Consider the following 27,307-nt stretch of genomic DNA (forward strand, 5'->3'; position numbering starts at 1 on the left):
TCACCCCACTTCTCACCAACCCCCCAGCTCTAAATGAAGCCTGAGTGTCACCCTAGTTCTGCCCCTTTCAGCTGTGTGGACTTGGATAAGACATTCAACTTCCGTTTCCTCATCTGTAAAATGTGGACAGTGGACATCTGTCATCCAGGAGAGATGTGGGAGATGAGATTGCGGCTGTGAACACCTTGCATGGTGTCCAGGACACACAGCACAATCCATGATTCATTTTCTCCCCTTACACACTTTGAAACCCATGTTAGAGAGGTGAATAATACTGACTGAGGCCCACTCCAACCTCCACCCTGGGTGTCCCTGACTGGGCCCTCTTTTTTTTGTTTTGTTTTTTATTATATGCTCTGCACCACTGGCACCAAATACATTTTGATTCACTGAAAGGTCTGCAGCTTGCACTTACCATGTTTTGTACATGAGGTTTAATATGCAGGTGGGTGGATCACCGCACACAAGATAAGCCCTCGGGTTGTGCTTAAAAATAAGTTTATTAAGAAACAAGTACAGTGCATACAGCTGTGGGCACCAGCTCCGTCCCCCAGTGACTTTGTCACACAGGCAGATGGTGGCATGGCAACTGTGGTGGGCCAGTGGGGCCTATGGCCCTTGCTTGGTCTCATGGAGCAGCTCTTGCCAGTTCTTCTCCATCTCCTGCTTGCAGTTGAGGAAGGCGTCCTCCAGTCGGCGCATGGACTCGGCCAGCATAGGGTTGGTGCGCATCACAACCATGTCATAGGCCATCCAGGTTGCCTGCACTGCAACAAGCAGACAGGCCTGGTGAGGCCACAGGGAGGGGCTGCAGCTCTGGGGCACCCAGAAGAGTCAGATGCCTCCAGCTGTACTCAGCATCTGGGGGACAAGACCCTGCTGAGGCACCCAATTACTCTAGCTGGTTCCCAGTCCTGCAAGGCCCAAGTCTCATGTCACCTTAGGCCTGCCCAGCTCCATCTGGGCACCTCTATGCTTTTGTTGAGGCCCAGGCCTGGGGCTTCTCCTCTTGGGAAGGTGTCCTTGACCATCTATCCATGCATTGACTGACTCTCTTGCTCTTTCCCTCTGAGAGCAACCTGAAGGTAGTGTTACCTGGGCCTATAGGTGAATATATGCTTCTTGTGTAAACTCAAAGAAAGTGTGCAGAAATCCCACCTCCAACCCTTTTTTTTTTTCTTTTGAGACGGAGTTTCGCTCTTGTTACCCAGGCTGGAGTGCAATGGTATGATCTTGGCTCACTGCAACCTCCGCCTCCTGGGTTCAGGCAATTCTCCTGCCTCAGCCTCCCGAGTAGCTGGGATTACAGGCACGCGCCACCATGCCCAGCTAATTTTTTGTATTTTCAGTAGAGACAGGGTTTCACCATGTTGACCAAGATGGTCTTGATCTCTTGACCTCGTATCCACCCGCTTTGGCCTCCCAAAGTGCTGGGATTACAGAACCTCCAACCTTTTCTCTGCATAGCCTACCTGCTGGTGTGGTTCTGCCCTCTACAACTATACAGAACAAATGTCATCTCCCCTTTGCATAACAGCCAATCATACGTAGCAAACACTTCCCCTTAAAGTTCCTCTTCATGGAGGTAAAAAGTACTGGATACTTTGGGAACTTACATCCTAACAAGCATCCCAGATCATTCTGGCACAGGGAGGCTGCAGACCATCCAGACAGCAGGTGCAGCAGGGACCTGGAAGCCATAGCAGAGTGTGCCTCCCAACTCTCCTCCTGCCAACTATGTGACCTGGAACAAGTGGCTTATATATATTAATCTCAGTCTTCTCATCTTTAGAGACTCTACCAATCTCATGGTTTACTGTGAAGATTAAATGGATGATTATATAAACTGCCTAGCACACGTTATGGACTGAATGTGTCCCCCTAAATTCACCTGTTGAAATCCTAACCCCAAATGTGATGGTATTAGGAGGCTGGATCTTTTGGAGATGATTAGGTCCTAAGGGTAGACTCTCATGAATGGGATTAGTACCCTCTAAAGAAAAGACGTGAAAGCTAACTCTCTCTCTATGTGAGGATATGTGAGGCTCTATGTGAGAATACAAGAAGGTGACTGCGCAGGCAAGGTGGTTCATGCCTGTAATCCCAGCAGTTTGGGAGGCTGAGGTGGGCAGATTTCTTGAGCTCAGAAGTTCGAGACCAGCCTGGGTAACATGTTGAAACCCTGTCTCTACAGAAAATACAAAATTTATCTGGGTGCAGTGGTGTGTACCTGTAGTTCCAACTACTCAAAAAAAAAAAAAAAAAAAATAGGTGACCACCTACAAACCAGGAAGAGACTTGTTACCAGATACCAGGTCTGCTGGCACCTTGATCTTGGACTTCCCAGCCTCCAGAAATGAATGTTTATTTTGTCTTGTTTTGTTTTTGACTTGGGATCTTGCTCTGTTGCCCAGGCTGGAGTACAGTGGCAAAATCATGGCTCACTGCAGCCTCTAAATCCTGGGCTTGACTGATCTTCTCACCTCAGCCTCCCAAGTGGAGGCAACACCATGCCCAGCTACTTTTAAAAAAACATTATTTTTTTAAAAGTAGCTGGGCATGGTTTAACAGAACCAGTCTCGTTCTGTTGCCCAGGTTGGTCTCAAACTCCCGACCTCAAGTGATCATCCTGTCCTCCCAAAGTGCTGGGATTAAAGATGTGAGCCACTATGCCTGACCAAAATGTGTTTAAAAAAATTTTTTTTTATTTTTTTGATACGTAGTCTCACTCTGTCACCAGGCTGGAGCGCACTGGTGCGATCTTGGCTCACTGCAACCTCTGCCTCCTGGGTTCAAGTAATTCCTCTGCCTCAGCCTCCGGAGTAGCTGGGACTACAGGCATGCACCACCACACCCAGCTAATTTTTGTATTTTTAGTAGAGATGGGGTTTTATTATGTTGGCCAGATGGTCTCTATCTGGGATTACAGGTTTCAGCCACTGCACTGGTCAAAATGTTTGTTTGTTCTTTGAGACAGACTGCTCTGTTGCCCAGACTGGAGTGCAGTGGCACAATCTTGGCTCATTGCAACCTCTGCCTCCTGGGTTTAAATGATTCTCCTGCCTCAGCCTCCTGTATAGCTGGGACTACAGGCACGTGCCACCATGCCCAGCTAATTTTTGTGTTTTTAGTAGAGACAGGGTTTTGCTATGTTGGCCAGGCTGGTCTCAAACTCCTGTCCTCAAGATCTGCCCACCTCAGCCTCCCAAAGTGCTGGGATTACAGGTATAAGCCACTGTACCTGGCTTACATGTTTGTTTTTTAAGCTACTCAGTCTATGGTAATTTGTTATTGCATCCCCAAAAGTTGGATGTTGCTGTAATAAACCTCTAAAGGTGTGGAGGCAGCTTTGGTATTGGTAATGAATAGAGGCTGGGAGAGTTCTGAAGTGCATGCTATGAGAAGCTGATACTGTCATGAAGCATGTTTTAATGGTGAGTCTGGTGAGGGCTCAGAAAGAAAAGAGGAAATTTGCCAAGAAAGCTTCCAACTTCTTCAAGAACATATAATTAACAATGAACAGGATATGGGTAGAAATATGGATGGTAAAGGCCATTCAGATGAAGTCTTAGACAGAAATGAGAAACATGTTATTGGAAACTAGAGGAAAAGTGATTTTTGTTATAAAATGGTAAAGAGCTTAGCTGAATTGTGTTCATGTTCTAGTGGTGTTTTGTAGAAGGTAGAACTTATGGGCAATTAAATTGGATATTAGTGAGGAGATTTGCTCAAAAAAAGAATAAACTCTTCTTATAAAATAAATAATTGATGTACCCAAGGCAAAGAGTTTGGGTGCCCAAGGCAAAAATTCAGGGAAAAGGCAATACATAGAAATGAATCTCATATAATCCTATATAGCAGCTGGAATTCTGAGTTTCCTAGGTCAAAGAAGAAAAGAAAACATGATCAGATATCAGATTCAGTGATCATAAGATAAAAACAAATCCAAAGTTTAAAACACTTTTATCCTAAGAGAAAACTTTCCTATGTGTCTTGCTTATGAGAGGTGTATAATGTAGTTAAAAATGACCTTGATCATATCCCTTCTTTAAATACAAGGTGGTCCTTCCATGTCCGTAGTTGTGGTCACTGGTGAAAGAAAGCTAGTAACAGCATCAAAGCACAGTGCAAAAAGGCAATTCAATCAGACACCAAAACTCTGTATAAAGTGTAGAGTCCTCTTGTCACTTCATACAAGGAAAAAAATTTAGAATACATAAAATAAGGACTCATCATCCTCATAAAATTCACCAGAAATATACGTCTCTTGAGTTTTTAATTAACTCAATCATTCCATATTTATTGAACACCACTTAGTGCTGGCATTTTGCTAGGCCAGAACTGGTAATACAGTAGTATGCAAGAGAGACACATTCTGCCCTTGTGACATTTTCCATCCCAGTTGCAGTGGGAGGAGAAAGATAATAAAAATATAAGACAAGATTGTGAAAGATGCTGTGAAGGAAATAAACAGTATATGTGGTAACAGAGAAATAGGGTGGGAGGAGTCTTATTTTATATATACATGTGATAAAGATGTGTGTTTGTGTATGTGTATGTGTATATTTGATTCTGGCCTCTCTGCACTGGGCTGTATTCTGTTATTCAACTTGTCTGTCCCTAAGCCAATATAGAGCTTTATAGTTTAATTATATAGCTTTATAATAAATGTTGTTAATTGCAGGGTTCATCCCCCATCCTATTTGTTTTCCTCAGAAGTATCTTAGCTATTTTTGACTCTTAGGTCTCTCATAAATATTTTAGAATCAACCTGTCAAGTTCCATGAAAAATGCGAATAGGATTTTATTTTATTTTTATTTATTTATTTATTTTTTTTGGGGGGGAGGAAGGCAGGAAGGAAGGGAATAAGGACGGTAGGGAGGAAGGAAGGGATGAAGGAAGGAAGGAAGGGAGGAAGCGGGGAGGGAGGGACGGAAGAGAAGAAAGGAAATCAAGCAATGAAAGAGACATTGCCGACCTGGATCTAGAGGTTTACAAGTTGATTTCTTTTTTTTTTGAGAGAAGGAAAGAAAAAAAAAATAAGTAAAGGAGAGGAAGAAAGAGGAAGAGAAAGAGGGAGAGTAAATGGAAATATTGCTTTATTTTGAAAAAAATTGGGTATTAATAATGGCCAATCAATGTTTCATTTAAACTAATGGGTAGGTGTGATGTGGTATTGACAAGAATGTATATTTTGTGTATTTGAAGTGGAGAGCTCTATAAATATTTATTAAGTTTACTTGTTCTGGATCTGAGTTCGAGTCCTTGATATCCTTATTAATTTTCTGTCTCATTGAATCTAAGTCTCTTATCTGGGTGTTAGGATCGTTAGCTCTTGTTGTTGCATTGATCCTTTTACCACTATATCTTTGTTGCTTTAAAATCTATTTTATCCGATACAAGAATTGCAACTCCTGCTTTTTTTTTATTTATTATTTATTTTTGCTCTCCATTTGGTTGGTAAATCTTTCTCCATCCCTTTGTTTTGAGTCTTTGTGTATCCTTGCACGTGAAACAGGTCTGGATGTAACATGCCGTTAGGTTTTGGCTGTGTCTTTTGATTGGGAATTCAGTCAATTTAAATTTAGGGTTACTGCCATTTGATGTTGACTGGCTGTTTTATCCACTTGTTGGTGTAAATTCTTCTTTATGTTGGTGCTCTTTACTTTTTGGTGTATTTTTAGAAAGGCTAATACTGGTTGTTTCTTTCCGTGTGTAATGCTTCTTTCAGAAGCTCTTGTAAAGCAGGCCTGGTGGTAATAAAATCTCTGAGTTCTTGCTTGTTCATAAAAGATTTTATTTTTCCTTCAGTTGTGAAGCTTAGTTTGGCTGGATATGAAATTCTGGGCTGAAGGTTCTGTTCTTTGAGGATGTTGAATATTGGCCCCCACTCTCTTCTGGCCTGTAGAGTTTCTGCCGAGAGATCTGCTGTAAGTCTGATAGGCTTGCCTTTGTGGGTAACATGACCTTTCTCTCTGGCTGCCCTTAGTATCCTCTCCTTCGTTTCAACCCTGGTGAATCTAACGATTATGTGCCTTGGGGTTAGTCTTCTTGAGGAATATCTTTGTGGTGTTCTCTGTATTACCTGGGGTTGAATGTTGACCTGCTTTGCTAGTTTAGGAAAATTTTCCTGAATAATATCCTGAAGGGTATTTTCCAGCTTGGATTCATTCTCTCCGTCGCATTCAGGTACACCTATCAAACGTAAATTTGGTCTTTTCACATAGTCCCACATTTCTTGGAGACTTTGCTCATTCCTTTTTATCCTTTTTTCTCTAATCTTTTCTTCACGTTTTATTTCATTAAGTTGGACTTTGACTTCTGATATCCCTTCTTCTGCTTGAACAATTCGAGTGTTTAAACCTGTGCATACTTCTCGGAGTTCCTGTATTGTATTCTTCAGTTCCATTAATTCACTCATACTCCTCTCTAAGTTGTCTATTCTCAATAGGATTTCATCAAACCTTTTTTCAAAGTTCCTAGTTTCTTTACGTTGGGCTACAACATGTTCTTTTAACTCACCGAAGTTTGTTATTATCCATTCCTTGAAGAGTGATTCTGTCATCAGGAGGCGCTCGTTCTCCATCAAGCCTTGTTCCATTGTTGATGTGGAACTGTGATCATCTTTAGAGGGAGAGGCGTTCTGACTCTGAGTATTCTCAGCTTTTTTACGCTGGTTTCTTCCCATCATTGTAAATTTATCCTCCTGTCGTCTTTGAAATTACCAACTTTCAGATTAGGTCTCTTGAGTGGACATCCAGGTTGTTAGTTCCCAGGGCCAGAGCAGCAGCATTACAACTGATGGTGCTTTTCTGCCCAGGATTCTCCTGTCGGGCTTCCTTCTTGTTTCCGTAGTAGGCTCTGCCTTCCCGGGGCTCCAAACCTCGGTCAGAAGGGGAACTGGTCCCGTTTACTCTGCGCCGAGCGCTGCCGCGTAGAGGTGCCGGCGGCGGAACCGCTGCGCCGACCACGAGAGTCGCGCTGGCGACTCGTGTGTTTCCACCACTGGGGGATCTTCTGCTCCGTGAGCGACCAGACTTTGTCTGAAAGTGTGGCGTCCTCTAGTTCTCCGTGCCTTCCCTGAGAGCTGCAATCCCGGGATGTTAGCGATCGGCCATCTTGGATCGTTCCCCCAGCGAATAGGATTTTAATTAGAACTACTTTTAACCCTTGGATGGAATTTGGGAAGAACTGACACATTAAGCCTTTTTATCATGAATGTAGCTATTGCTTTATTTATTTTTGTCTGTAATATCTTTTAGTCAGTTTTATAATTTTCTGTACACAGGACTTGCACATTCCTTATTAAATTTTTTTGATGTAATCTATAGACTGTGTGTGTGTGTATGTATGTGTATTACTATTGTTATTGCATGTAAATGGTCCTTAAAACATGTGTTCTATTTCTTTGCTGCTAGTATTTAAAAATGCAGTTAACTTTTGTATATTGATCATATATCCAGCCACCTTGCTACATTTTATTATTTCTTTTCTTTTTATTTGAGACAGAGTTTTGCTCTTGTTACCCAGGCTGGAGTGCAGTGGTGTGATCTTGGCTCACCGCAACCTCCGCCTCCTGGGTTCAAGCAATTCTCCTGCCTCAGCCTCCAGAGTAGCTGGAACTACAGCACATGCCACCATGCCCAGCTAATTTTTATATTTTTAGTAGAGACAGGGTTTCACCATGTTGACCAGGATGGTCTCAATCTCTTGACCTCGTGATCTACCTGCCTTGGCCTCCCAAAGTGCTGGGATTATAGGTGTGAGCCACCGCGCCCGGCCTCATTTTACTATTTCTAATCATTTATGGGTTATTTTTTGAGACAGAGTCTCATTCTTTTGTATAATCTTGGCTAACTGCAACTTCTGCTTCCCAGGTTCAAGTGATTCTCTTGCCTTGGCCTCCCAAGTAGATGGGACTACAGGCACACAGCAGCTAATTGGTTCAGGTTTTTTTTTTTGTATTTTTAGTAGAGATGGGGTTTCATCATGTTGGCCAGGCTGGTCCTGAACTCTGAACCTCAAGTGATCCACCCGCCCCCGCCTCCCAAAGTGCTGGGGTTACAGGTGTGAGCCACCACATCTGGCTCATTTATGTTTTAGATGTTCTACATATATGTGGTTGGTCCCCTGTAGTCCCTGCCTTCTGGCAGTCACACCCACCCTTGTGTGGTCTTCTTTCGTATTATTCCAGAGTTGTACCATGTGATCAGTAGAATATGGCAAAAGTGATATAGTATGTCACTTCCAAGATTAGCTCTGGGGGAAATTATGTCATGACCAGCTCTATGGACAGGCCACATAGAAAGGCTCCTGTCAACAGCTACTTAAGCTTGGAAGCAGATTCTTCAGCTCCTAGTCAAATATTCAGAGACTGATAGCCATGGCTAACAGCTTGACTGCAACCTCATAAGAGCCATATCGAGAATCACCCACCTAAGTCACTTCTAGATTCCTGACCCTCAGAAACTATGTGACAATAAATGTTTTTAGTTTTAAGCTTCTAAGTTTGGGTTAATGTGTTATACAGTAATAGTTAACAATTATAAATTTTGGTGCTGGGAGTATGATGCTGCTGTAACAAAAACCTAAAATGTGGGGGTGGCTTTGGAACAGGGCAGTAAGTGAAAGCTCGACAACGTGTAAGGATTTTGAAGAGAGCATTAGAGAAAGTTTGAAGTTCCTTGGCTGGAAGTAGGGGCTTACACCTGTAATCCCAGCTCTTTGGAAGGCCAAGATTAGATTGGAGCATCACTTGAGCTGAGGTATTTGAGACCAGCCTGGGCAACATAGTGAGACCCCAATCTCTACAAAACATAAATGAATTAATTTTTTTTTTAAAGTTCCTTGAGGCTGGGATAGTGGCTCATGCCTGTAATCCCAGTACTTTGGGAAGCCGAGGCAAGTGGATCACCTGAGGTCAGGACTTTGAGACCAGCCTGGCCAACATGGAGAAACCCTGTCTCAACTAAAAATACAAAAAAAAAAAAAATTAGTGAGGTGTGATGGTACATACCTGTAATCTCAACTACTCGGGAGGCTGAGGTGCATGAGAAAAAAAGCTTCCTTGAACACACTGTTCATAGAACTTTGAACTTTAGGCCGGGCACAGTGGCTCATGCCTGTAATCTCAGCACTTTGGGAGGCTGAGGCGGGCAGATCACCTGAGGTCAGGAGTTCGAAACCAGCCTGGCCAAAATGGCGAAACCCCGTCTCTACTTAAAATACAAAAATTAGCCAGGCGCAGTGGTGGCTGCCTGTAATCCCAGCTACTCGGGAGGCTGAGGCAGGAGAATCACTTGAACCTGGGAGGCGGAGGTTGTAGTGAGCCAAGATTACACAATTGCACTCCAGCCTGGGTGACAGAGCAAGACTCCACCTCAAAAAACAAAACAAAACAAAACCTTTGAACTTTTTTTTTTTTTTTTTGAGACAGAGTTTCGCTGTTGTTACCCAGGCTGGAGTGTAATGGTGCAACCCTTAGAGTACCTAAGAGATGACCATGTTCATCTCTTTATGATGGACATTGTTAGTTTTGTTCATCTGCAAATGTCTTTATTTTGCCCTAATTATTGAAAAATGCATTTTTTTTCTGTATGCAAAATTCTGGGTAATGTTTTCATGCCATTTAAATATTATTTCACTAATTACTGGTTTTCATTATTGTTGCTGAAAATTCATTCCAGTTGTAATTCCTTTGTATGGTTACTTTCTCTCTGGCTTCTTGTAAAGTTTTTCTCTTTGTCTTTGATGTTCTGAAGTTTCATTATTTTGTGTGTAGGTGTAGATTTCATTTTATTTTTCTTTTTTTTTTTTTGAGACGAAGTTTTGCTCTTTTTGCCCAGGCTAGAGTGCAATGGTGCGATCTTGGTTCACTGCAACCTTCAGCTCCCGGGTCCAAGCAATTCTCCTGCCTCAGCTTCCTGAGTAGCTGGGATTACAGGCATTCCCTAACCCACCTGGCTAATTTTGTATTTTTAGTACAGACGGGGTTTCTCCATGTTGGTCAGGCTGGTCTTGAACTCCCGACCTCAGGTGATCTGCTCGTCTTAACCTCCTGAAGTGCTGGGATTAGAGGTGTGAGCTGCTGCGCCTGGCCTTCATTTTATTTTTTTCTGGGATATGATTTGTTGCTTGGATCTGTGGCTCAATTTTTCATCAGTTCTGGAAAATTCACAGCCATTATTAAATATTGCCACTATTCCATTCATTTTCTCTTTTTCTGAGATCCCAATTTAGATACATTTTAGACCTTCTTCATCTATATCACAAATCTCATTTATTTTCATATTTTTTATTTCTGTGATATATTTTTCTCTAATCGACTAATTCTCTCTTTCAAGTATTGTTGATTCCATTTTTATTTTACAATTATATTTTTCATTTTAGAAGCTCCGTTTGTTTAATCAAATATGCCCATTCATTCTTGAGATACTTTTGTGATCATCTTAGTAATTGCATTCATTACTTCTTTAACCATTTTATATACAGTTATTTACACTCTGCATCTGATATCATCGTCAGTCTTTGGAGATGCAAATATGTTGATTCTTTTTTCCTTTTACTCACAGTGGCTTATCCTCTCATGTATTTGGTAATCTTTATCTGTGAGGTCATTGCTGAGGTAGTACCCAGTTCAGGACTTCCTCAACATTCTCAAGGGTTTTAGCTTAGAGTAAGTGTCATATAAACAGCTCCTCTACTTTGATGTTTCAATATTTGGTATTTGCTATGTACTAAATGGTATCCCTCCACCACCCAAAATTCATATTGAAGTCCTATCCCCATATTACCTCAGAATGTGAGTGTATTTGAGATAGGGTCTTTAAAGAGATAAGTAAGTGAAAATGAGGTCATTAGGGTAGGTGCTAATCCAATATGACTAGTGTCGTCCTAAGGACAGGAAGTTTGGACACAGACAGGTACAGAAGGAAAACAACGTGAAGACACAAAGAGAAGATGGTCATCTATAAGCCAAGCAGAAAAGCCTCAGAAGAAACCAACTGGGCTAATACCTTCATCTCAGACTGCTAGCCTCCAGAACTATGAGAAAATACATTTTTATTGTTTAGACTGCCCAATCTGTGATTCTTTGTTATGACAGACCTATCAAACTAATAGAGTATATAGCACCAGAAGCTCACACCCTAGCTTCTCAGATCCCCAACCCCTGAATGCCCTGGCTGAGATACCTGGTTGTGCCAGCCTCAGCTCACTAGGCTGAGAAAATCAAAACACAATAAGGTTAAAAAAACTTGCCTAAAGTCACACAATATTAAGTGGTGGAATCAGGATACAATATGATTCTATAACCTGAACTATAACATGCTATAGAGCCTCCCTACATTAAACTCCCTAGTAGACTTCTACCAGGATTTTCTAGGGTCACCCTAAACTCAGTATGTTCAAAGCTGAACCTCTAATCTCTACTCTTGCTATATCCCCATGTTGCTTAATAGCACCACCTGCATGCACACAGTTGCTCAAAGCAAACACTCAGGAGCTATTCTCTCTCCCCATTCACCTCTCATCTTCAGTTAAAAATCATATAAGCCCTGTTGATTTTTCTTTCTAAATTCTTGCTTCTCCATTCCCAATGCTAACATATTCTTTATCATATCTTTCCTAGAGTACTGCATCACCTCCATGCCTCTCATGACTCCTGATAACCGCTAAAATCTTTCTAAAGCACATGTCTCTTCATGTCATTCCCCTGCTTAATATTCTTCAATAATTCTCCTATTGCCTACAGAATAACTTTTATTGTGTACACAAAATCTTTGATGATCGGACCCAAGAAGATTCATTAAGATTCACTCTCTACCACTTCCACTTGTTTATTCTCCAGTAGATGAACCCTAGATCCAACCTGCTTTATTACTCCTCTGTTCTTTAGCGCACATTGTTCATTCTGTCTGAATGTCTTCCATATCACCTGTCTACCTGAAAAACTCCAAACAATATTTCAGAAAAATGTTCAATGCCTCTTTTTAAATTTTTCATAAGTTAGCCAACAGATTTCAGCCCTTCATCTAAAATCCCATTGGAATTTTAATATTTTTTAATTATAGGAATTAACACAGGCTGGATGCGGTGGCTCACACCTGTAATCCTAGCACTTTGGGAGGCCGAGGCAGGATTGCCTGAGTCCAGGAGTTGGAGGTTGCAGTGAGCTGTGATCATGCCATTGCACATCAGCCTGGGTGACAGAGCAAGACTCTACTATGTCTTAAAAAAAAAGAAGCCCAAAAGAATTAACACAGTATATTGCATTTATGTGCTTGGATATTTATTTTCCCATTAGATTGTAGGTAATCTGAGAGCAGGACATGGCATAGGTGTCTCATTCAGAAATTATTTGTTGAATGAATGAACATATAATGCTTAGAAACTTCCAGTCTTAACATGTCTTTGAGCTCTGGGATCTTATTTTTTTAAACTGTGTAGAACATCACCTGTATGTGCAACCAGTACTTTCAACTCAACATGTCCATAACTGAACTCATTTTCCCCCACCTTCTTTCAAACCCCTTTCTGTATTCCCAAACTCTCATCGCTCCACTTTTCCCCTTCCCTCTTTCATTCAGCTAACTCATGTTTAGTCTTAGCTGATAAGTCATTTATTCTAGGATGCCTTCCCTGGCTCCCTGTTTTATATTAAGATCCTCTTTTGGCTGTCCCACAGCGCCATGAAGGTTATCTTAACACTCATCAAAATCTGTGATTACTTGCTTAGTTATTTTTCCTTCTCACACCAACATCAGCTTGGGAACAGGAACCCTTATATTGTACTGCTGAAGGACTATACACTGGGAAAAGGGAAATAATCAGATCTTTCGGGGATTACTGGACACAGGTTCTGAACTGACACTAATTCCTGGAGATCCAAAGCATCACTGTGGTCTGTAAATCAGAGTAGGAGCTTATGGAGGTCAGATTATCAGTGGAGTTCTAGCTCAGGTCTGTCTCACAGGGGACCCAGTGGGTTTCTGAACCCACCCTGTTGTTATTTCCTCTGTTCAGAATGCATAATTGAAACAAAACTTGGAGCTACCAGCAGGAGCCCACTGAAGGATACTCAACTTCGAGCTTCTCCTCTGGTGGAACTGTTAAGTCCTCCTGAGCCCTGGACCTCCCTTTGGTTGATGATCCTCGAGTTATTCTGAATGGTTCTTCTTCTAGGAAGTCGTTGTTTAGTAATCCTAATTCTAGTTCAGAGATGCATTCTAAAAGGTCTTCTCTATTGCTTCTCCAAATTAATCTCAATTGGCTTGTCTGTATGCATTTGTGTGAGGAAGTGAATTGTTGTTTTCATAGATAAATGAGAGACCTGAAAGGGCATTTTGCTCCTCCCAGCTGAAAGGCACCCCTGGGTGACCATGGGGCTCATAGGAGGCATTGTCTAGGGCATTGACCCCCTACAACATACAGTGGCCTTACAGAAAAATCCCCAACAAAAATTAATTTTAAAAAGTACTCATCCATGAAATGCCTATAAGGGCTGATTACCTGGCATTTTGAGCCCTCTCAGAAGTAAGAGATCTCTGAAGAAAGAAACCAAAACACATAAAAGAGTGGAAACGACTCAGTGGTGACACACTGTGGAGTCCAGCCTGCAAGCAGCATACTTTGATTTACCACACAAAAACCTTAGACCACAGCTTAGTTCTTCCTTTTAAGAAAAAAAAAAAGTGGGAAACAAATAATCTAAGATTAAGGAGAAAACAAAGAGAATGACTCCTTTTTGAGCACTGTAGGTTTTATGGCAACTCTACTGCCAAAGTTTATGTAAAATGGAAATAATACGGTCTTTGTGCACATTTACGTTAAGGAAAATGAGCCCTAAGGCTGACATGGAAACTGTAAAGTTCCTAAGTTCTCTTTTCTCTATTATTTTTTTCTGCCTGCTTTAAATCTGCTGTTACTTTTCTATTAAGATAAAAACCACTGTTTGGATCTAACAGGATTTTTTTTATAAGCCAGTGGTTTTGTATTTATGTCATGGCTAAACTCCTGAAGCAAAAGCTATAGGATCTTTGTGTATGTGTGTGTACATATTTAAAAGGCCTTTATAAATTATACAATTTTATGTTTAGTTGGCAGTTAAATCCATTTTAATTTCCCTCTAGCACACCAGACTTTTTGTATCTGTACCTTATGCTGTAAATTTTGCTATCTGATTTTCACCTGAGTTGTTTTCCTTTAATATACAATATTTTTTTGAGATGGAGTTTCTCTCAGGCTGAAGCACAATGACACAATCTTAGCTCACCGCAACTTCCACCTCCCAGGTTCAAGCGATTCTCCTGCCTCAGCCTCCTGAGTAGCTGGGATTACAGGTATGCGCCACCACGCCTGGCTAATTTTTGTATTTTGAGTAGAGACAGGATTTCTATATGTTGGTGAGGCTGGTCTCGAACTCCTGACCTCAGGTGATCCACCCACCTTGGCCTCTCAAAGTGCTGAGATGACAGGTATGAGCCACCTTGCCCAGCAGTAAAATCTTTAATAAATAAACTGACTTTAAAGTTATTGGTAAAATAATATTAGAATATCTTAAGAATTTTTTTGCATTTATTGATCAAGTGGTTTCATGTTTATTCCTTCAGAATACCTAAGATTTGCCATAAGGGTTATAAAACTATAGAGCCTAGCCAAAGACAGAATGATCTTTGCTTATGTATGCTTATGAAATATTGTTGGCTTAATGAGAATAGCTAAATCCTGAGTTATTGGTATAAACAACCTTAAACGTAACCATAAGTTTTTTTTTTTTTTTTTTTTTTGAGGTGGAGTCTCTCCCTGTCACCTAGGCTGGAGTGCAGTGGCACGATCTTAGCTCACTGAAACCTCTGCCTCCCAGGTTCAAGTGATTCTCCTGCCTCAGCTTCCCAAGTAGCTGGGATTACAGGCATGCTCCACCACGCCCCGCTAATTTTGTATTTTTAGTAGAGGCAGGGTTTCTCCATGTCAGCCAGGCTGGTCTTGAACTCCTGACCTCAGGTGATCCGCCCACCTTCGCCTCCCAAAGTCCTGTGATTACAGGTGTGTGCCAGTGCGGCTGGCCAAAACTCTACTTTTCAATGATAACAACTGAACTAGAGAATTTCCACTTGATGGGGCATTTACTGCCTTGCAATGGAATGTTAACTGAAGCTACCCCTATGCTAATGGAAATAATGTTTTTCAGAAGAGTTCCATAACAAAATAAAAATGGTTTACATAAAATCTTGCTACCTGATAAGCAGAGAGCCTCTTTCCTAGGACTAATTATGAGGAGCTGTTCAATTCTACGGTGCCCGATAGATAGCTGTCATGAGCTGTTGGGTTTTTAAATGGTATTTCCCAGGTAAACAAACATCTTGTTTAAATGCTGCTGCTTTGATTAAAGGAGGGTTAAGAAATCTTTTTTTTAAAGTTATTTGGGTGAAGTATATTTCTATAAGCTAAGTTACCTGTCTGAGTTCTCCAAAATTCAAATAGTAATTTTATGACAATATAGTTGTTTGCATAAGTTTAATAAGAGTTTTAAAACAAAAAATTGGAGACACTGGTTATTTTACCAAGATTTAAACTAAAATAGACTATTTTTTAGGTAAAGTTACAGCAAAGCCAACTTAAAGGGAGTCTATATAGGCAACTAATTATTGTTGCATTTTATGCAAATAATCAGGCAAGCATAATAAAGCCTAAAACTTACCTTGCACACAATTGGTCTTGCTATAATTTCTCTTTAAGAGAAAAAACAGAGGCTAGAGAAATTGTTTCAAAGGAAAGTCATAACACTTAACAGTAGATTTCAGCTGTAACTTGCTTTTTGAGTGCAAATTAAATCATTGTTTCTTGGCTACAGTAATCCTCTAGAGAGTACCAGATTATAATTTTTCCTCATATTTACAGTGTCGCCCCAGGTTCACACCTCTGACCTGAGAGGCGTTAGTAAAAGAATTAAGATCACTTATGAATAACTAATAATGACTAGTTACTTTCTTCTTCATTATTTATATGGAAATAGGCTTAGTCTTTTGGCTCCTCTCTCAGCACTTAGGGAGTCTTCTCCCTACAAAGGAACCTATTCTTTGGGACTACAGGCGCACCAGCACGCCTGGCTAATTTTTGTATTTTTAGTAGAGACGGGGTTTCACTATGTAGGCCAGGCTGGTCTCAAACTCCTGACCTCATGTGATCCACCCAGTTCAGCCTCCCAAAGTGCTGGGATTACAGGTGTGAGCCACTGCACCCAGCCCAGAACAATGCTTATATTCTGTATAGCTAATTGCTATGAGTCTATAATAAAAACCAAGCTTACAGTAGCTCAATACATAGAAGTTCTAAATAAGTCAGTCTTGTAACTTTGCATTTGGTTTTGTTTGTTGGCTTTTTATTTAAAATAATTTTAAGCCGGGCGTGGTGGCTCACGCCTGTAATCCCAGCACTTTGGGAGGCCGAGGCGGGTGGATCACGAGGTCAAGAGATCGAGACCATCCTGGTCAACATGGTGAAACCCCGTCTCTACTAAAAATACAAAAAATTAGCTGGACATGGTGGCGCATGCCTGTAATCCCAGCTATCAGAGGTGTGTGAACCAGAGCAACTCCATCTTGAATAGGAGTTGGGTAAAATAAGGCTGAGACATACTGGGCTGCATTCCAAGACAGTTAAGGCATTCTAAGCCACAGAATAAGACAGGAGATCAGCACAAGATATAGATCATAAAGACCTTGCTGATGAAACAGTTTGCAGTAAAGAAGCTGGCTAAAACCCATCAAAACCAAGATGGTGACCAGAGGTGACCAGAGGCAATGTCAGGAAGTTACCCTATATGGTCTTAAAAGGGGAGGCATGAATAATCCACCCCTTATTTAGCATATCATCAAGAAATAACCATAAAAATGGGCAACCAGCCGCCCTCAGGGCTGCTCTGTCTACGGAGTAGCCATTCTTTTATTCCTTTAGTTTCCTAATAAACTTGCTTTCACTTTACGTTATAGGCTCATCCTAAATTGTTTCTCGCACAAGAGGGTTCTTGTACGAGATCCAAGAACCCTCTCTTGTGATCTGGATCGGGACCCTTTTCCTGTAACAATACCATATTCTACTTCGATGATCCATTATCACTAATATTTAAAACTATTACATCTGACAGGTACTGACTGATGTATTCTTTCTCCCTAGAAAGTATAAAAGTGAGCTGTGCCTGCCAACTTTGGGCATATGTCCTCAGGAACTCCTGAGACTGTGTCACAGGTGCATCCTCAACCTTGGCAAAATAAACTTTCTAAATTGATTGAGACCTATCTCAGAAACTCAGATACTTCTGGGTTCACACGTCCTACCTGAGATTTTCTCCATCTCTTCCAATAGTTTTTCTAAGTCCTTATTCAGATCTGACAGCATTTTCAGCATGTTGTCGTAGTTTCTTTCCTCAGCATCAGCATCAGCCATTTAGGGAATACACAGAAGCTGCAGTGAGATAGACCCACATTTTAATTCCAGCTTCACTGGTTATAACTCAGCGATTTCTCCAAGGAATTCTTTCCCTATCTCTCAGATTCAGACAATACCACTTACTACACAGGGCTGTAAAGGTTAAATGGGAACATGTCTCAAGAGCCCAGCATAGCTTTTGGTACATGTAAGTTGTCTTTCCCCTTTCTTCCATCCTTGCCATACAAACATAGCTGAAGGCTGCAGTGATTAACACAGAAAACATCTTCATCATCATGCGGGAAAACGTCTGCCATAATGTTAACATAATAGTGGAATTTATTCTGGCAAAACTGTACTGAGTACCCACTAAGATGCAAGCTATTGTGCTGATTTGTTCTAAAGATACAATCCCTGAACCTAAGGAATTTCTTGTGCAATATGGGAGTAAGTCACACATAGCATATGACAAACCAGAATGTGACAGATGCAAAAGCAGATATATAAATAGCAGTTAATGTAATAATTACAGATATCAAGCTATCGAAGCCTGGAGAAGGGTAAGTTTAATTTTAAAAAATGAAATGATTCACACATTTTAAAAAATTATCAACTTAACTTTCCAGAAGAATTCTCCTAGGCATTAGAGGCAGTGCCCCATAGAGAATGTCCTGGTTCTGGAACAGAACTGCCTGGGTTCAAATCTTGGTTCCACCACCTATCAGCAGTGTTACCTTTGGCAACTTACACATCTTCTCAACAAATTTTTCGTGATTTTTTTAAAGTTTTTTTTTGAGATGCAGTTTCACTCTTATTGCCCAGGCTAAAATGCAATGGCGTGATCTCTGCACACTGCAACCTCTGCTTCCCAGGTTCAAGTGATTCTCCCGCCTCAGCCTCCCAAGTAGCTGGAATTACAGGCATGCACCACCACGCTTGGCTAATTTTTTATTTCTAGTAGAGACGGGATTTCTCTGTGTTGGTCAAGCTGGTCTCTAACTCCTGATCTCAGGCGATCTGCCCACCTCAGCCTCCCAAAGTGCTGGGATTACAGGCATGAGCCGCTGCTCCTGGCCAAGTTTTATATTTTTTAAAAGAGAATTATTAGTGGTACCTATATCTTGTGGAGTTTTGTGAGGATTAATTGAAATAAATTATATACTATTCAGCACAGTGCCTACCATAATGAGCACTTAATAAATCATATCTATTGTTATTTAAAATATTGAACTGTAATTAAATCACTCCAGATCCTCTCCTAATCTTTATTAATATACATTAATTCATTCTGTTAATATTTGAGGCTTACCTATTTATAAACAAGGCACGAGTAAGAAAGGAGAGAAATAGATTAATAATGTTGTAAGAGCTGTCAGGGAACTTGTAACCCTATGAAGGTGAAGGAATGAGCCAGATAAGCATAAAATAGGGAGGAATGGGCCACAGATACTGTGGCATTGTTCCCACTGTACATGTGGAGAAAAGCTTCCTGGCCTTTAATTCAGAGTTAGAGGCCTCCACTCAGTTATCCTGTGACTTCCTGGGCCTCCCTCATAATGGTACCTCTTAGCCGGTATTGTGATTGTGGACTCTCTACCTTCCCAACTAGACTGTGAGGTCCTGGAGAGCAGAGGCTATCTTTTCAATGAACTATTCCTAGTGTTCAGCTCAGGGCTAGGAAAACAGCAAGTGTTTAATAAATGTTGGCTGAATAAAGGACTATTGTAAAACTCTAATTCTAAAAGATAATTGTGATCTTGGCCAGGCCAGGCGCAGTGGCTCATGCTTGTAATCCCAGCACTTTGGGAGGCCAAGGTGGGTGGATCACCTGAGGTTAGGAGTTCGAGACCAGCCTAGCCAACATGGTGAAACCCCATCTCTACTAAAAATATAAAAATCAGCCAGGCATGGTGGTGGGCGCCTGTAATCCCAGCTACTTGAGGCTGAGGCAGGAGAATTGCTTGAACCTGGGAGGCGGAAGTTGCAGTGAGCCAAGATCATGCTATTGCGTTCCAGCCTGGATGACAAGAGTTAAACTCCATTTCAAAAAAAGAAGAGAAAAGTAAAGAAAAGAAATTATTATCTTTTCCCTCTTGCCATCCTCCCTGTTAAGGGTAGAGATTCTGAGGGAGGAGCAAAGGACCCTCCAAGAGGCCTGAGAGGCAGATCTGAGAACAAGGGTGCAAGGGCAGGGTGTATAGTCTTTTGGGATCTGTAAAGGAGCTACCTATGTGGGCATGGAGTCATTCCATATGCAGGGACCCTGTCCTGCTTTTTGGTAAGTAGGAATAATTTGCTAAGAGTGAGTGGGGAGGTGCAGGCAGATGGCATGGCAGGGGGCTAGTAGAGGGTGATGGGAGGAAGAAATGTCTGGAATATCTTCCTTGATCCTCTCGTATAGCTATTCCCTCTCCTTCCTTACCCAGCCAGGTCTCACACATTTGCCTGTCCTCCTTACTCCACTGTTATTTGGCATCTGTCTCTGCCGTTCACTGACAATGCTCTCACCAAAGTCATAACTGGCACTCTCAGGGTACTTTCTGTCTTTCATTTCACTTCTCTGCAGCACTGACATTTGGCCATTTTTTTTCCTGCTCAAAATCGTCTTCTCTTGATGTTTTAACCTTGTTCTCTTCAAACTCTGTCCACCTCTAGTATTTCTTTCCCTGTTCTTTCTTGGCTCTCTCCTTTGCTGGCTCTAACGTGTCAAGGGAGGGTCCTTTCAGCCCCTTCTCTTTGCAATACACATTCTTTTTTTTTTTTCTTGAGACAGGGTCTTACTCTGTCATCCAGGCTGGAGTGCAGTGGTGTGATCTTGGCTCACTGCAACCTCTGCCTCCCAGGTTAAAGCAATTCTCCTGCCTTAGCCTCCCAAGTAGGTGGGATTACAGGCACCTGCCACCATGCCTGGAGAATTTTTGTATTTTTAGTAGAGACAGGATTTTGCCATGTTGGCCAAGCTGGTCTCAAACTCCTGAACCTCAGGTAATCCACCTGCCTTGGCCTCCCTAAGTGCTGGGATTACAGGTGTGAGCCACCGTGCCTGGCCAGGACTTTGATTTTTATTCTGAGTGACATGAGGAAACAATGGAAAAGATGTTGACAAAGGTGACATAATTTGAATAATGACTTAAAAGGATCACTCTGGCTTCTATGTTGAGAATAGACTTAGAGGTGGAGAGGGTGGAACAGAGAGAGCAGTTAGAAGGTAGATGCTGCTTCAGGTAATGGAGGCTTGGGTACAAAAGAAAAAAAAAAAGTAGGTAGCTGCAAAACTCCAGGTAAGGGATGATGGAGCTTGGATCACAGTGTTAGAAGTGGAGGTAGTGGCTGGGCTCGGGGACTCATGCCTATAATCCCAGAACTTTAGGAGGCTGAAGCAGGGGGAACATGAGGTCAGGAGTTTGAGACCAGCCTGGCTAATATGGTGAAATCCTGTCTCAACTGAAAATACAAAAATTAGCCAGGCATGGTGGCATGCGTCCGTAGCCCCAGCTACTCAGGAGGCTGAGGCAGGAGACTCACTTGAACCTGGGAGGCGGAGGTTGCAGTGAGCTGAGGTCATGCCACTGCACTCCAGTCTGGGCCACAGAGCGAGACTCCCTCTCAAAAAGAAAAAAAGTGGAGGTAGTGAGATGTGAACAGATTCTGGATATGCTATGAAAACAGAGCCGATAGTATCTGCTGACATCCAAATGGAAATATGAATGTGGAGTGCAGTGAAATGCCTGGTTAAGTACACTTACTTGGGAGTTACTGGAGTATAGATAACGTTTACAGCCACAGGACTAGTTGAGATCACCTAGGAAATCAGGGTAAATGGAGGAGAGGTCTGAGCTCTCCAATATTTAGAGTCTGGGAAGATGAAGAGGAACCAGCAAAGGAGACAAAAAACCAGCAGCCAGTGAGGTACAAGCTGAGCCAGGAGAGATTGATGTTTTGGAAGTCAAGTGAAGAAAGTAAACAAGAAGCAATAAATTGTGTTGCCTATCAAGCAGTAGTAGAATTAAAAAGTGACACTGGGCCAGGCACGATGGCTCGTGCCTTGTAACCCTAGCACTTTGGGAAGCCGAGGTAAGTGGATCATTTGAGTAGAGGAGTTTAAAACCAACCTGGCTAACATGGTGAAACTCCAACTCTACTAAAAATTTTTAAAAAAATAGTGGTGCCTGGTGGTGCACACCTGTAATCCTAGCTACTAGGCAGGCTGAGGCAGGAGACTCACTTAAACCCAGGAAGCAGAAGTTGCAGTGAGTCAAGATCACACCACTGCACTCCAGCCTGGGCAACAGAGCAAGACTCTGTCTCAAAAATAGTAATAATAATAAAAGTGACCACCAGATTTGACAATCTGGAGGTCACACTGGCAATCTTGACAAGAGCTGTTTTCATGGAGTGGCTGGGACAAGAGCTTGATTTAAATGTTTCTGAAGAGAGGAAGAAGTAGAAATTCTTCAAAGAGAAGCAGAGAAATTTGCTTCAAAGAGAAGTAGAGAAACATGCCAGTACCTGAAATGTAATGTAGAGTCACAGAGGTATTTTGTTTTAAGTCGGGAGATACTACACTAGTGTCAAAGATTACAATATTTGGGCATGCAGGCCAGGCACGGTAGCTCACATCTGTAATCCCAGTTCTTTGGGAGGCTAACGCAGGAAAAATGCTTGAAGCCAGGAATTAGAAACCAGCCTGGGAAATAGTCTATACAAAAAAATTTAAAAATAGTTGGGTGTCGGCCGGGTGTGGTGGCTCATGCCTATAATCCAAGCACTTTGGAGGCCAAGGCGGGCGGATCACTTGAGGTGGGGAGTTCAAGACCAGCCTGAGCAACATGGTGAAACCCCGTCTTAAAAAAAGAAAAAGAAAATAGTTGGGTGTGGTGGTGCACACCGGCAGTCCTAGTTATTCAGGAGGCTGAGGTGGGACAACTGTGCCACAGCATTCTAGTCTAGGCTACAGAGCAAGATCTGCAACATCTCCTCTGCAAAAGAAAAAAAGGGTCAGTAAATTCAGGATATTTGATTTGGATATAACTGGTCAACTTGGTGAGATGTTTCAGAAGAGCCATAAAAGTAAAAAGATTTCCATGAATTAATTAATAGATCATTAGACAAAATGGATAGTGTGTACAGATTTAGATGGGAAGGGTAGAAAAAAACAGAGAACTAGAAGGTGGTATAGAGTGAAGGTTTTTTGAAATCTTCATGTTTCTAGGCTGTGTGGAAAGAGCTAGTTGGACAGAAAAGCCTGACGAGGCCAGGCGCACTGGCTCACGCCTGTAATCCCAGCACTTGGGAGGCTGAGGCAGGCATTCATGAGGTCGAGACTAGCCTGACCAACATGGTGAAACCCTGTCTCTACTAAAGATACAAAAAGTTAGCTGGACGTGGGGGTACTCACCTGTAATCCCAGCTACTCAGGAGGCTGAGGCAAGAGAATCACTTGAACCTGGGAGGCAGAAGTTGCAATGAGCTGAGCTCATGCCATTGCAATCCAGCCTGGATGATAGGACAAGACTGTCTCAAAAAAAAAAAAAAAGAAAGAAAGAAAGAAAAAAGAGGCTGGACAAGGTGGTTTACACCTGTAATTCCAGCACTTTGGAAGGTCAAGGCAGGTGGATCACCTGAGGTTGGGAGTTCAAGACTAGCCTGACCAAGATGGAGAAACCTCGTCTCTACAAAAAATACAAAATTAGCCGGGCGTGGTGGCACATGCCTGTAATCCTAGCTACTTGGGAGGCTGAGATAGGAGAATTGCTTGAACCGAGGAGGCAAAGGTTGTGGGGAGCTGAGATCATGCCATTGCACTCCAGTCTGGGCAACAAAAGCAAAATTTTGTCTCAAAAAAAAAAAAAAAAAGATAAGCCTGAAGAATCAGGAGAAAGGGTAGCTGATGGTGGACTGGTCTCCGACACCTATGACGGTAAGGGAAGGTAAGGTAAGGAGGTAGGGATAGAGTGAGGTAGGTAGAGGTCGAGGTAGGGTGGCAAGAGGGGAATTCAGCCCTGATGGTCTCTAACTCCCTCATAAACGGCAATGAAAAGTTTCTTCTTGTGACAACAGACATTCTTGGTTTCAGGAGAATGATAAGGGTTTAGTGAAGCTGTATGCTTCCCTAGGGGCACTTAGGCATGTGGCTGAGGCCACAGGGCTAGTGTCCTCAGGACCCTAGGATGGCACAGAAACAATGGACGGAGTGTAGACATATGCAGTGGATGGACATGGTAAGGACACTGAGGGCACAAGCATGAGAGTAGTTTAAGCAGTGGTTAAGATGATGGCTGGGATTAAGCAGAGACATACAAAAGACATGTATCCTGGTTGGGCGCAGTGGCTCACGTCTCTAATCCTAGCACAGTGGGAGGCTGCGTGTGGGTGGATCACCTGAGGTCGGAAGTTCAAGACCAGCCTGACCAACATGAAGAAACCCCATCTCTACTAAAAATAGAAAAGTAGCTGGGTGTGGTGGCACGTGCCTATAATCCCAGCTACTTGGGAGGCTGAGGCAGGAGAATTGCTTGAACCTGGGAGGTGGAGTTGCGGTGAGCTGAGATGGTGCCATTGCACTCCAGCCTGGGCAACAAGAGCAAAACTGACTCAAAAAAAAAAAAAAAAAGAAAGAAAAGAAAAGACATATATCCTTTATAATTGGGGCGTTGGGGTGGCCCCAAGTAGATTTGGGGGTAAAGATGAGACTGCTAGAAGGATGGAGGCTGTGGCCAGAGTGGCACTGGATCTCAGAGGAGGGATAGATCTGAAAAGCAGATCCAGGGAGAGGGTGTGAGAGCTGATGTAGAGGAAGCAGCCACAGGATTAGAATTCATGAAATTTCTTCCCTGATGAGGTTGCCTGGGACGACTGGCACTGGGTGGAGAAAGAGGCCTGAGCTCACACCAAAGCACAATGGAACAGGGCTCAGAATGGGTGGCAGGAGTGTGGGATCTGGGTTGGGTATCACTTTGGGTGTGAAAGTCGTGGGTTGAGGAAGTCAGAGCCAAGAGTCTGCTTTGTGGTCTGAGTGTCTTGCCTGGTACAAAGAGTTTCTAATAGAGTCTGGGCTCCCTTTCAGAATAAGAAATGGGAGGGTATAGGAGGAAAGCTTGAAGAGATGTGCTCCTCTGTATGGGGTGACAGCAGCACAGGAAGGGAAGTCGCATGTGATGTGGGGAGGGAAGTTTTGGAGTTAGGGCTATGAAAAGTCTGGGCCAGTCCTGAAGTACAGATGGGAGGAAGCCAGAGTGTTTGGGAACTTGGGGTGTGAGGTGGTCCCAGGTGTGGGAGGTAGGAGGGTAAGAAGGCCATGTTGTATGGAATGAAAAGCCCAGGGTATGTAGAGTTCAGGATCCGGCATGTATAGTGTGAGGAGATGGACGTGAGATGTAAGGGGGTGGGTGACTGAGGTGAGAAATGTCGGGTGAGAGGGGTAGGGTGAGGGGTGTGGAGTGAGGAGAGTAGGGTGTGGGGTGTGCAGGGAGGAGAGGGTGAGGTGGGAGGTGAGTGAGGGTTGAGATGGGGTGAAGGGTGAGGTGGGGCTGGGGTAGGGGGGTGAAGGGTGAGGTGGAGTAAAGTGGGGTGAGGCAGGTGAAGTGAGCGGTGAGGTGGGAGGTAAGGGTTGAGGCGGGTGAGGGGCGAGGCGTGTGAGGGGTGACATGGGTGAAGGGTGAGGGGTGAGGCGGGTGAGGGGTGAGGGGGGTGAGGGGTGAGGGGTGAGGGGGGTAAGGGGTGTGGGGGGTGAGGGGGTGAGGGGGGTGAGGGGTGAGGAGGGTGAGGGGTGAGGGGGGTGGGGGGTGAGGGGGTGAGGGGGGTGAGGGGTGAGGGGGTGAGGGGTGAGGGGTGAGGGGGGTGAGGGGTGAGGGGTGAGGGGGTGAGGGGTGAGGGGGGTGAGGGGTGAGGGGGGTGAGGGGTGAGGGGTGAGGGGGGTGAAGGGGGTGAGGGGGTGAGGGGGGTGAAGGGGCTGAGGGGTGAGGGGGGTGAGGGGTGAGGGGGGTGAGGGGGGTGAGGGGGGTGAGGGGTGAGGGGGGTGAGGGGATGAGGGGTGAGGGGGGTGAGGGGTGAGGGGGGTGAGGGGGGTGAGGGGGGTGAGGGGCGAGGCGGGTGAGGGGGGTGGGGGGCGAGGCGGGTGAGGGGGGTGAGGGGCGAGGCGGGTGAGGGGGGTGAGGGGCGAGGCGGGTGAGGGGGGTGAGGGGCGAGGCGGGCGAGGCGGGTGAGGGGCGAGGCGGGTGAGGGGTGGGGGGCGAGGCGGGTGAGGGGGGTGAGGGGTGAGGGGGGTGAGGGGCGAGGCGGGTGAGGGGGGTGAGGGGCGAGGCGGGTGAGGGGGGTGAGGGGCGAGGCGGGTGAGGGGTGGGGGGCGAGGCGGGTGAGGGGGGTGAGGGGTGAGGGGGGTGAGGGGCGAGGCGGGTGAGGGGGGTGAGGGGCGAGGCGGGTGAGGGGGGTGAGGGGCGAGGCGGGTGAGGGGTGGGGGGCGAGGCGGGTGAGGGGGGTGAGGGGTGAGGGGGGTGAGGGGCGAGGCGGGTGAGGGGGGTGAGGGGCGAGGCGGGTGAGGGGTGGGGGGCGAGGCGGGTGAGGGGGGTGAGGGGTGAGGGGGGTGAGGGGCGAGGCGGGTGAGGGGGGTGAGGGGCGAGGCGGGTGAGGGGGGTGAGGGGCGAGGCGGGTGAGGGGCGAGGCGGGTGAGGGGCGAGGCGGGTGAGGGGTGGGGGGCGAGGCGGGTGAGGGGGGTGAGGGGTGAGGGGGGTGAGGGGCGAGGCGGGTGAGGGGGGTGAGGGGCGAGGCGGGTGAGGGGGGTGAGGGGTGAGGCGGGCGAGGCGGGTGAGGGGCGAGGCGGGTGAGGGGTGGGGGGCGAGGCGGGTGAGGGGGGTGAGGGGTGAGGGGGGTGAGGGGCGAGGCGGGTGAGGGGGGTGAGGGGCGAGGCGGGTGAGGGGGGTGAGGGGCGAGGCGGGTGAGGGGTGGGGGGCGAGGCGGGTGAGGGGGGTGAGGGGTGAGGGGGGTGAGGGGCGAGGCGGGTGAGGGGGGTGAGGGGCGAGGCGGGTGAGGGGGGTGAGGGGCGAGGCGGGTGAGGGGTGGGGGGCGAGGCGGGTGAGGGGGGTGAGGGGTGAGGGGGGTGAGGGGCGAGGCGGGTGAGGGGGGTGAGGGGCGAGGCGGGTGAGGGGGGTGAGGGGCGAGGCGGGTGAGGGGCGAGGCGGGTGAGGGGCGAGGCGGGTGAGGGGTGGGGGGCGAGGCGGGTGAGGGGGGTGAGGGGTGAGGGGGGTGAGGGGCGAGGCGGGTGAGGGGGGTGAGGGGCGAGGCGGGCGAGGCGGGTGAGGGGCGAGGCGGGTGAGGGGTGGGGGGCGAGGCGGGTGAGGGGGGTGAGGGGTGAGGGGGGTGAGGGGCGAGGCGGGTGAGGGGGGTGAGGGGCGAGGCGGGTGAGGGGGGTGAGGGGCGAGGCGGGTGAGGGGCGAGGCGGGTGAGGGGGGTGAGGGGCGAGGCGGGCGAGGCGGGTGAGGGGCGAGGCGGGTGAGGGGTGGGGGGCGAGGCGGGTGAGGGGGGTGAGGGGTGAGGGGGGTGAGGGGCGAGGCGGGTGAGGGGGGTGAGGGGCGAGGCGGGTGAGGGGGGTGAGGGGCGAGGCGGGTGAGGGGCGTTGCGGAAGGGGGCATGGGGTGTCGGGTGAGTGGAGTCGGGTGAGGGGTGGTGGGTCTGCTTTGAGCTTGGTGCTGCGGCGAACGCTAGGACAGGGTCAGGGGCAGCCGGGACGCGCGTCGGGAGGGCAGGGGCCCGGGACGGCGCGGCGTCGCTCACCTCCGGCTTGGCCCACGCTCCGGTCCTGCTCTGGCGCCCCCAGCGGCCGCTTGAGGAACAAGGCCGCTCCTCAGGAGCGATGTCCCGCCCTTTCCGTTAGCAGCCCCGCCC

At 45.5% G+C, this 27,307-nt stretch overlaps 1 protein-coding gene across 2 annotated transcripts; it reads right to left on the reverse strand.

The window, feature by feature from the left end:
- Positions 1–481: 481 nt before the first annotated feature.
- Positions 482–27,261, reverse strand: SYCE3 (synaptonemal complex central element protein 3). 2 transcript variants are annotated; one of them, XM_054243044.2, is made up of 4 exons: positions 27,197–27,261; positions 22,827–22,874; positions 17,338–17,464; positions 482–767 (listed from the first exon to the last, which is right to left on the reverse strand). In XM_054243044.2, exons 3-4 carry the CDS (start codon positions 17,444–17,446, stop codon positions 610–612), a joined length of 267 nt encoding a protein of 88 aa, XP_054099019.1. In that variant the 5' UTR covers positions 17,447–17,464; positions 22,827–22,874; positions 27,197–27,261; the 3' UTR covers positions 482–609. The 2 variants fall into 2 exon arrangements, with proteins under 2 accessions (XP_054099019.1, XP_035130633.1); XM_035274742.3 differs by lacking the exon at positions 22,827–22,874.
- Between the last annotated feature and the right edge of the window lie 46 nt (positions 27,262–27,307).

Source organism: Callithrix jacchus, chromosome 1, assembly GCF_049354715.1.
Source record: "Callithrix jacchus isolate 240 chromosome 1, calJac240_pri, whole genome shotgun sequence".
Classification (NCBI taxonomy): domain Eukaryota; kingdom Metazoa; phylum Chordata; class Mammalia; order Primates; family Cebidae; genus Callithrix; species Callithrix jacchus.

Bases quoted from the DNA above. Each gene is read 5' to 3' on its own strand.
- SYCE3 (XM_035274742.3), bottom strand. From the start codon at position 17,446: ATGGCTGATGCTGATGCTGAGGAAAGAAACTACGACAACATGCTGAAA. The intron at 768-17,337 runs GTAGGACGTGTG...TGCTTGTTGCAG, and splicing joins AGAGATGGAGAAAATCTCAG to TGCAGGCAACCTGGATGGCC.